Raw genomic sequence first — 11,407 nt, forward strand, 5'->3', positions numbered from 1 at the left:
CAGGGGTAAATATAAATATAAATATCAAACCAGGTGAAAACTGACGAAAAACACCCCCCCCCAACAACAATAACAACAACAACAACAACAAAAAACCCTGGGTAACATATAGGTTTGTTGGGCAATACTTCAGGTAATGGAGTTAACAAATCCATATTTGTTACAGCCATAAAAGTATCTAATTCTATTGCATGGTAGTAAGAAATGAAAGAATGTAACGGATAAAGCAGTGGAACTGAATTTTATGAAGCGCGTTTTTACCATGTTTCACACATCCTTATGAGTCCACTTTTCCCATCCTCTGGGTTGAATGGGACTCCTCGCGGTGGGGTAAGTGGCCTACCGAAGTTGTCTGACCCGCCCCTCCCCGCCGAAGTTGCGCCTCCCATTCAGCGACTTTCCGCCGTGTGTAATTATGTGTTGATGCCGTCCATCCCATCTTCTGTCTGCTGAAGCAAATTCAAACCAACTTTTTATTTCTAGAGGTACTTTTAAAATGGCTTACACGACCGCAGGCGGGACCAAGAAGAAGGTCTGCTACTACTACGACGGTATGGGACATCCTGAGCGTGTGAATGGGCAGCTCAAACTGAGCCATCTGGCAGGCTAACGCTAGCCAGCTAGTCAGTGTAGCTGCTGGTGAATGTATACTGTTTAACACTAGCAAGCTAACGAGTAGGCGCTAATGACCGTTTGAAAGGTCTCCGCGGTGCAAAGAGAGTATTCGTGTGTTTACTATTATGAGTAAAAGTTAAAAAAAATCACCTGACTTAAACCGAGCCAGAGAAAAGAGGAGGGCTTCGGTTAAATTAATGTTGAGAATTAGCGACACAAGCACTCATTGTCACGATTGTATAACTTATAGTTGCAGACTTAGATCGGGCTTTGTGCAGTGTGCACCGCGTTACCTCTGTTAAATCAAAAATGATTAGGAACTGATGAGTCGCCGTCAGAGTTACATTCGTAAAAATAATGAAGCAAAATGTGCCACTGTTACACAATTAAGTGCTCAGGCCTTATTGGAGCGTATCACCGTGTTGTCTAACATCACTCTCTCTCATAAGAGAAACCGCTTATTTGTATTCCTCATGTACAAGGAACATAGTTACAGTATCTTGTCAGAAGTTTGAAGAGACTTGCAGTAAAAACTAACTTTGTTCACACATAGCCCTGCATTCAGTTTACATCTGAATATTTAACAGTCAAATGCTGTGTTGTTGTTGTTTTTACGTTGCTTTTTATTTCTCACTAAACACAACCAGTAGTTTTTTTCTCTTTTCTACTTTGCGTGCTATTTCTCTGTTCAACCTGAAGTTGCATTTGTTCTTGCGCCCATGTCCTGGGAAGGTGGCTACAGCGCCATGAACTTTATACCTTTTAATAATATTGGCAACTGAGATCAGCAGTACATTCATAGTCTGAAGGAGTAGGATAACTGCATGTGCAGGTAAAATTGAAGTAAACATCACTGTTTGACCTGCACAATCTTGTGATCTACTTCTTGGTGGTAAGCATCCATAGTTTTTCAGTTACATTAAAAATGCTTGAATTATACTTATGGTATTACACCGTGAATGATGTTGCTGTTGTTCCCCGCTGTTGTTGTGTTGAGAAAAACTCGGTTTTCCCTTTGCTTTTCTGTTATTTGCTGTTCTAGCATTATGTTTGTGTCATGCTAGTTGCTAAGTTAGCAGCCACAGAATACCTCAAAGATGTAAAACAGTTAATACCTTAACATATGGGGGTTTCATTTGGTCTTTTTGTTTGTGGTCAGGATTAGAGCAGGAACAGCCAAGAATTAAGAAGAGGGGGGGAAGAAACACAGTACACAATTGGCAGGTTGTCAATTTTGATGAAAAGTACAAAATGTGCTGTTTTTATAGAATGTGTAAATAAGTGTAAAATCTCTTTTGTTGCTCAGACAGAACCTGAAAAGCATCCATTTTTATTTTAATTCGCAGCTTAAATTAATAATTATTATCGGATGGAAATGTGTTTCTTATCTTGTTCCTTTTGTCTTTGCAGGTGACATAGGAAATTATTACTATGGACAGGGGCACCCCATGAAACCACATCGTATCCGGATGACCCACAACTTACTTCTGAACTATGGACTGTACAGGAAGATGGAGGTCTATGTATGTTTTCCAAGCATGTGACACTAAGCATACCATAGGTTCTGGCCTTCCTTGTTGTAGTTTCCAACCAGCTTGTATGTCTTGTGTTTCAGAGGCCACACAAAGCCACTGCAGACGAGATGACAAAATATCACAGTGATGACTACATCAAGTTCCTCCGATCCATACGACCAGACAACATGTCAGAGTTCAGCAAACAGATGCAGAGGTGTAAGTCATTGTGTCCTCTTTGGGACATTACAGAATTTTGTGTACTATTCCAAGTACGAAATACAAGGAGCTCCTCTGCCCTTCTGTTTCCAGTCATACTGCTCAAACAAAATTTTGAACACGTTCCTGTTTTTTGGTTTCCTATTTATTTATGTATTTATTTACTCTGCAGTCAATGTTGGTGAGGACTGTCCAGTATTCGATGGCTTGTTTGAGTTCTGCCAACTGTCTGCTGGTGGTTCAGCTGGTAAGTCGTGCTAATGATGAATCAGATGTTGTTAAGCGGTCATATAAAAGGTCTTGATAAGTCAGTTGAGTCAAGCAATCTGAATATTTATGTTAAAGATATACTGTGACAAGGTTTTATTCATTCTGTTGCAACTCTGGAGGTGTGTCTGTAGTAGGGTTGTCAAAAAATAGATACTCAGATCCTAACTGACACTAAAACTGACGATTGGATTAGTTACTCATTTATAGCAGTATCAGTACCCACAGTACTGTCTTTGCCTCTGCTAGTTGACACACTACTTCCCACAGAACCACAGCAGACAAGCAGGAACATGCACCACGTGATGACATTCACAACACTCACAATATTTTGTGTGGAACATCAGGAAGTCATTGAGCTCCTGTTTCAGCAACATTAGACCTATCTGTAACATTAATAGACACTGCCAATTTAACAGAATAACACAATTATTTGTATCTAAAAAGTCTTGTGGTTCTCAGTCATTTCTACATTGTCTTTGGAAGGATAATATTCCTAAAGACATGAGTGTCTTTGGAATAAGAGGTCAGGATTGAATTCCCTACAAAAATGAATCCTAATCTTGTCTTGTGTACCTTTGTGAACCACCTTTGTAATCCTTAGGATTTGGTGGGACTCCTGAAGTTCCCTCACTAAACCCCAAATCCTGCTTTGTGGTACAAGTTACAAGCAACTGTGTTTGTTGACAAGTCATCAACCAGAGTAGAATGAAACATGATCTGTATAGTTAGCACCAACCATCTTTATAAATAGTCCTCCATAAAAGAACAGACAGAAAGCTGTAATTGCTCATGTAGGACCTCATTACTGTCAGTCAAATCCTTGAGAAACAAAGTCAGTGCAGTGGTCATTAGACTGAGGCAGCAAATTCTTTTTATTGTCACCTGTTCCCAGAGAGCACAGTTACAGGAACAAGTTCTTGGTTTTCAGTTGTCCAGCTGTTTCAGTGCCAGCCTTGATTAAACATTTTTCCGGTTATGACAACAAAGTTAGACTAAGTGACTTATTGATTAACTCATCAGATATATATCAGTTTCTTTACAAACTGCATAATCAAACATATTTCCTGTTGTGTACAGCTGGCTCAGTGAAGCTGAACCGACAGCAGACAGACATTGCAGTGAATTGGGCAGGAGGACTCCACCATGCAAAGAAATCGGAGGCCTCAGGGTTCTGTTACGTCAATGACATTGTGCTGGCCATCCTGGAGCTGCTCAAGTGAGAATATTTCCCGCTTTGTTTCCCATCTACATATAAAAATTCATTAAATGACCCATTTCTCACAGCATTGTTTCTATGCAGTGTTTGTACTCATCCGAGCTCTGTCTGTGGCCCTCTTTACCAGGTACCACCAGAGGGTGCTGTACATCGACATAGACATCCACCATGGAGATGGAGTGGAGGAGGCCTTCTACACAACAGACAGAGTTATGACTGTGTCCTTCCATAAATATGGGGAGTACTTCCCTGGAACTGGTGACCTTCGGGTGAGCCTTACACTCTTCCTTCAGCTGGTTACTAAGAAGTCATAATTTCTTAATTGAAAACAGCAAAATCTGTATGATGATATCATAGGATAGTTTTGGTGCAGCTAACACATGCATTTGCACACTGCTGAGGAGTCTATACTTGGAGATTATTCAGTATGCACTTTTTTGTCTTTTTTACCTTTAGGATATTGGAGCTGGAAAAGGCAAATATTATGCTGTCAACTTCCCACTGCGGGATGGCATAGATGACGAGTCATATGAGCAAATCTTCAAGCCTGTGAGTTCCACAAACGCTTGTTTTGCACTGCAAATATAACTGACCCTTTAAAAGTCACAGCACTTCGTTTTTTCGCTCTTCCCAAATGAACTGATCCAGAAGGAAATGATTAAATAGTAATATATATATATAATTTAGGGATGTCCGCAACTAGTTGCCCAGCTGACTACTCGTCGCTGTCGTCACTAGTCAGTACCAGACTTGCTAGTCTAATTGTTATACTTGTTAAAATTTTAATTGATGCCCAATGCTGCCATCTGCCACCAGATGGCAGCATTGGGCAATCTGCTGTTGCGTTTCCCAACAGCAGATTGTTGTTGGGAAACGCCATGAATCTGTCAATCTAGGCCAGTGTTAGGCAAGGTCCAGGCCTCAAGTGCCGGTGTCCTACAGGTTTTAGATATCACCCTGGATCACACCTGAATCACACTACCAGGCCTCTAGAGAACTTCAAGACATTTTGAGGAGGTATTTTAGCCATTTAAATCAGCTGTGTTGGATCAAGGACACATCCAAAACCTGCAGTACACCGGCCTTTGAGGACTGGAGTTGCCTACCCCTGATCTAGGCTAACATTATTAGAATGAGATCGCGGATACAACTGGAGGAAATTAGCTTTCTCTGACAGGATGCAATAGGGTGATGAGTTAGATCATTTGGGACAACTTCAGAGTAGAGTCAACGCTCCTCCATATTGAAAGGAGATGGCTAAGGCTGTCGCCTCCAGGGTAAGGTGTTCCAACTGGGCGTTTATCTGGGACATGCTTGAGAGATTACGTCTGGGAATTGCTAAACGTTTCCTGGATACGCTGGTGGAGGTGGTGAGAGGGAGGTCTGGGCTTCCCTGCTGCTTCCCCCACGACCCAACTTTAGATTGTCTTAGTTTTGTTTCTTAGTTTTAGACTAGTCGGGCAGTCTAAGTTTTTTTTTTTTCCCACGACTAGTCGACTAGGAAATTGATCACCAGGAACATCTCTAGAATAGAATAGAATAGAATAGAATTCAACTTTATTGTCATTGCACATGCACAGGTACAGGGCAACGAAATGCAGTATATAATATAGCTCTAATATAATTAATAAATAAATATATTGCTGGGGGAAAAAAAACAACAGATAAAATATTGTATTTTCAAAGGCAAACCAATAGAGAATTACCATGTTGTCTTTTAGCTCACTGTTCTGATTTTAATTGTAGCTACAGCAGGCAATTCAAATCTAAAGTACTGTAGTCACATAGGAGACAGACAGCTACTCTTGTTTTTTTTTTATTGATGCTTGCAGCTGGCACTCGGTAACATTTATAGGTGTAAGTATTTTCTATTCTTCTTTTCAGATGCACAATTTGTGTATCTAGTGTGAATCTATTGAAACAGCGTGCCAGCAGAAGCATTACAGTGCAATAGTAGTGACATGTTTTTATCCTGTGACACAGCGTAAGTCAAATATTAGCACAAAATTAGCTTAGGCAGTGTTTTCACAAGCATGTTGTTGCAAAAGTCTGTGCTTTATTGGAAGATGTTGAAGCAGCCCCCTTCTTAGATACAAAATTTGTGTTGCATGGCTCTTGCTCTTAGACGCACACAGGCTTGTGTCGTCATTATGTTTAAAAGAAATTATGGTGCTTCCTTACGTCTAAACAATTAGAGATAAATATAAAGGTGTTGACAAGGAGTCACAGATTTTTCTACTTTGATTGTGTAGGTGATGGCTAAGGTGATGGAGATGTACCAGCCCAGTGCTGTGGTTCTTCAGTGTGGTGCAGACTCTCTCTCAGGAGACCGCCTCGGCTGCTTTAACCTCACCATCCGAGGTAAACATACACAGTACAGTAATGCTGAATGGTGTAATAAAGTAATGTCACAAACCATACTGAATGTCTTGCATTTTGTGTGTTTTTCCTGGGTTTTTTAATCCTAAAAGGGCATGCCAAATGTGTGGAATACATCAAGTCCTTCAACCTGCCACTGCTCATGCTGGGTGGAGGAGGATACACCATTCGAAATGTGGCCCGATGCTGGACCTATGAGACAGCTGTGGCTCTGGACACTGACATCCCTGACGGTTAGTCACTTTTTCCATGTCAGTGAATGACTGTAGTTAAAATTGTCTTGGATTTCTTTGCTTTCTTTGTCATACAAGAAAGAAGAAAAAAGCTAAGTGGCAATCTGGTTGACCGAACCGGCACTTAATAGGTGTCCTACATTAATAAAAAGAGCGATTAGTTTAACTCGCCACATCATTGACGTGACCAGGGTTGTTCTTTGTCACTGACTCTTTTCATAGCTTCAATGAACAGAATTTCTAGGTGCAGCCCAGAGTTAGAGGTGGTCTCAGAATAACCTCTCTGCTTTTTGCAGACGATGTGGTTTTGTTCATTTCATCAAGCTATGACCTCCAGCTTGCACTTGGGTGGTTTGCAACTGAGTTTGAAGCTAGTTGAGATGAAAACGAGCACCTCGAAGTCTGACTCCATGTTTCTCAGGTGGAATTGAATTGAAAATTGAACTGATGGTTGGACAGATCCAAGATGGTTAACACACACATACAGTCCATATGGTTAACTTGAATTTTGGTGCTATTTATTTAGGGCAGCAGTGCTTTATAGCCTTGTTGAGTAGTTGTGCACACCACTTAACTGATATATTATCTAATTATTACTTAAAGTAGAGCCTGCTGAGGCTGAAATAATCTGGCTGTATAAAGACCTCTATAGCCTTCTCTTGATCTCTGTGTGAAGTTAGAGACTGCGGACTACATTAGCAGTTACTAGCTTCTTAAGAATTGGTGCCAGAGGAGTGTACTATGCTTGCCATAGACAAGCTTGACTCAACGAAGCCTAAAAAACAAAATAAATATCACTGCAGGACCATATGTATATTCTTTTTAAATTTTGCAGGTATAGATCAAATAAGTGGAGCATGTCAAACAGTGATGCTGGTCATTTAAAGTTTAATGTGTGTGTCTGTAGCCTGCAGTGTGAGGCTTGTTGGAGGTGATGGAGTTTTTAGTTAACTTCACCTCAGGGAAGGGCCAACCTGCTTCCTGCCTTTGCTCACAAGGAGATGAGTCAGCAGACTGTCAGATTTCCACATAAAGAGGGGGGATGTAATTAGAGCGTGGAATGGGACAGCAGTTCTCTTAACGGGATTTCAACACATTAACTTACCTCCCTACACATTTCTCTTCATCTTACCCTCACTCATGATCAGTGTAGGTTATAAAGCTTCAATAAATCTTAACAGGTGTGGTAGCACCCCTTTTTCTTTTAACGTGATTCCTCATTTGACAGATTTTCTCCAGCAGTTTTTTTTTCTCATCTCAACGATGTTTCTGTTGTAGAACTGCCATACAATGACTACTTTGAGTACTTCGGGCCTGACTTCAAGCTCCACATCAGCCCCTCCAACATGACCAACCAGAACTCACAGGAATATATGGACAAAATCAAGTATGTCAAATGTGAAACTATTTGTTTTCTTTCTAGAACTGCCAGAATTCCAAGCCTAGAACTGCTGGAGATTTGGAATAATTGTGGGAAAAGAATGTTATTGACAAGTTAAAAATACATTTTGTGGTATTAGTTTAATTAAAATAAAGAAGGAATGAAAACAGATTGAACTTAGAAAGCTGACCTCACAGTTGGCTAACTAATAAATGAATTGTTGTTAGATAGTCAATGTCCACAACTGGACCTGCAGCTTCTCTACTGTCCACGCTGCCCCACCTCAGTCCGTAGCCCTTCACCTCCTCTGCGCTGCTTCTCAGGCCTGAAACCCACCCTGAGAGCCATCCAGTTCGGTGGCTGTGCTCCAGATTTGACTCTTTATTTGCTCAGATTAGTTCTCCACCCTCTGGATTCTCTGCTCATTTCATTTCCCCTGCTCCTCCGTACAGCCAACAATCTGCCCAGTACTCCACACATTCAGACACACTCTGACGCCTCTGCCTGGCAAAACATCTATCACCGACCCATTCAGTTCTACAGTCATTATTCCCCTTATATATTAATTTGTCAGTCAACTCTAGTTAACTGTACTTATATCAGCCTTCATATCAGTTCAGCTTTTCAGTTCTATTCTGTTCTATTTATCACTGATACACAACAACATCGATTTGAAGTTCTTTATGACCCACAATAACAGGCAGAAAACGTTGACTTGCTATGAGCAAGCAGCAGTGGAAAGGAAACAACCACCTTCACATTACAATGTCAAAATGTTGCTAGGCTAGAAAAGTGATGTACAACAATTGATTAATAAAGAAATTGAAATGCAGATGATCAGTATGTGACTTTTCAGGCAGCGGCTTTTTGAGAACCTGCGGATGCTGCCTCATGCTCCAGGGGTTCAGATGCAAGCCATCCCCGGGGATGCTGTCCCAGACGACACAGTGGATGAGGACACAGAGGATCCTGACAAACGCTTGTCCAGTAAGACCTTCATTCGTTTTCACAAAGCATCGGCTTCTATGGCATACGTTGCATTTTTGGTTATAGCTTCTTTGGCAAGCCTCTTTCTGCTGTCATCTACAATTATTTTCTAAGACAAGATGGGGGAACAGGCACAAAACAGAGAAATAAGAAAAGCCTTCTGAGACACTAAGTGGCAAACAAGGTGGAAAATAAGACAGAGGGGGATGTTATCAGTGCAGTTCTGCAGTATCTTCATTTCTGCATTGTACCACATTAGCCTTACGGTCCCATTACTCTGGCTCTCAACTTATGAAATGATCAAAAAATGTTTTGAATCAAAGGGTGAAGAACAGTATTGAGTGGGAACACTAAAATTGGAAAATGCCTGCAGTGTTTACCCAGACATGTTTGTAATTTAGACCAGGGGTCGGCAACCCTGGGCACTTGTGCCACAGCTGGCATGTGAAGGGTTAACTGATGGCACGACACGCAGTGAATTAATCTGAGAAGGTGTATTAAAAATAAACATGCCAGATTCAACTTTTAATTGCCTAAAAATCACTTAGCCTACCGGTGAGAAGGACGTTGCTAGCTGGCAGTTTTTTCAAGCAATGTTGAAATTTCCACATTCCGACACTTCAAATGCTTCAGGAGCTCAGCGCAGCATCAGCACCACGGAAATACACACAAATATAATACTGCACTATGCCAACATCTGCAAACAAAAATAGTTCTATAAATTTGTTCTATATAGTGTGTAACTGTTGATATAGAGTGTTATTAAATTTATTGCTAATGCAATGGTTGATATGGCACAGTGACTTCTGGGGAAATTTTAGATGGCACTCATCATCAGAAAGGTTGCCGACCCATGGGAGAAAGGACCCTAGGTTTGGGGAAAAAAGGAGCAGCAGTACTGCATATGCATTATTATGCTGTGTTACAACTCACTCACTCAAACTCACCAGAGTTTGGTGTTTGATTGCAGTCCGTGCTACAGATAAGAGAATAGCCTGTGACGAAGAGTTCTCCGACTCTGAGGATGAAGGGGAGGGAGGCAGGAGGAACACAGCCAATCACAAGAAAGGACCCAAAAGGCCCAGAGTGGACGAGGACAAACAGGAAGGAGAGGAGAAGAAAGCTGGTTGGTTACTTTGATGCTTACTCGATTGTTGTTATTAACAGTGTAACAATGTGTAACGCTGGTTGTGATTAAAAGGTTTCTTTCTTCCCCATTTTTCCCCACCTTAGATATAAAAGAAGAAGAGAAGACAAAAGACAGCAGTGCTGAGAAGACTGACTCAAAGAGGTGAATGTTTGAATTCATTCACACACTGAGTGTTCTCGCTCCTTTTTAAATGCAGTTACTGCATGCTTTTTCAAACTGAGTATGAGGTTGTGTTGTGCATGACAAGCAGAGCTTTTATATGCACAAATCTGATTAGGGCACAATACTTCAAAGATGTGGAGAGACTGTGGGATTGTTGTCATTTTTCATGAAGTTATTTTACTGTGACATCAAAACACAAAAGATGCTTCAGAAACTCAAGTGAAAGTCATATTGGGCAAACCAAAGCGCCAGTGCAGTCAGCTGTTGCTCTGATCCTGAGCTGTACCTTGTTCAACCACTGGGCTACCACAGTATGTGCACACATTAGTAGCCTGTTGTTCTAATGTTATATGTAGCCAGTACTTAACTCATCACTATAGCAACATTTCTGTTGTTTGAACTAATCGATTTTTCTTCCTCTGCAGTGTGAAAACTGAGCAGACCAGCAGTACCTAAAGTGTTCTTATCCAAAGATCTTAACTGGTGCTGTCCAGCCTCAAGGATCCTGCACTTCCCCAAAACACCATTAAGAAGCATTATATTTATTATGACTCTTTGTTTTCTACTTGTAAATTGTCTCTTTGTCTTGTGTGTCAGTGGTTATCCTGAATTCAGCCCTTGAATTTTCCAGATTTGGTGCTTAACATTAAACGATGTGAATCCAATGTGCTTAATCTTCTGAATCAGCTCTTTTGTCGTTAAACAAGGGTTTAAACCCTTACGTGAACCTGTAATAATTTTACAGCTGAATTTTGATATTTTGCTTTTGGTAATAAAAAATTTTTATACTGTTGTCTTTGAGATTGTTGTTGCAGCTCATCATAGATTCATGTTCTGAACATGTTCAGCCACAAGGGGGCTTTCTAACCTGGGAAAAGGCATCACAGTACATGCAATTTATTTCCCAGACACAGGTGGAATGAAGGATTATTACTGGCATGCATATGTAATGCATAGCTTTCATACAGTGTTGCTGTGATGGAAGCCCACCTCAGGCAGTAACTAGGAGTAACTAGTGACCCAAACTAGTGAACTTGGTTATTTTCATTCAGCTTCTTCATTCATATAACAAGCTGAATGACAAGGAAGTATTGACCACTTGTCAGTTTCCGGTCTATTATAAATATTTTGCTCATAGTTCTGAGATGTGGTTTTCCGGAATAGTGAATTGCGTATCCTTTTTGCTGGACAACAGCCTGCAGTTGTTTGTTGTAGTTTTCAACGAGTCATGCGCATGTCTCCTGAGCAATCCCATTTGACAAATCTCTCAGGCTTCTCCAT

General features: G+C 40.8%; 1 protein-coding gene across 1 annotated transcript; it reads left to right on the forward strand.

Moving 5' to 3' along the window:
* The first annotated feature begins 328 nt into the window (after positions 1-328).
* On the forward strand, positions 329-10,919 carry LOC120731051 (histone deacetylase 2). Its single transcript, XM_040027799.1, has 14 exons — positions 329-551; positions 2,026-2,138; positions 2,231-2,348; positions 2,521-2,595; positions 3,696-3,834; positions 3,962-4,103; positions 4,291-4,383; positions 6,087-6,195; positions 6,306-6,446; positions 7,725-7,833; positions 8,684-8,814; positions 9,785-9,940; positions 10,048-10,105; positions 10,552-10,919. The coding sequence occupies exons 1-14, from the start codon at positions 497-499 to the stop codon at positions 10,580-10,582; spliced, it is 1,470 nt and encodes a 489-aa protein (XP_039883733.1). The 5' UTR covers positions 329-496; the 3' UTR covers positions 10,583-10,919.
* The last annotated feature ends 488 nt before the right edge of the window (positions 10,920-11,407 follow it).

This window comes from Simochromis diagramma, unplaced genomic scaffold (assembly GCF_900408965.1).
Source record: "Simochromis diagramma unplaced genomic scaffold, fSimDia1.1 OVJJ01000746.1, whole genome shotgun sequence".
NCBI lineage: Eukaryota > Metazoa > Chordata > Actinopteri > Cichliformes > Cichlidae > Simochromis > Simochromis diagramma.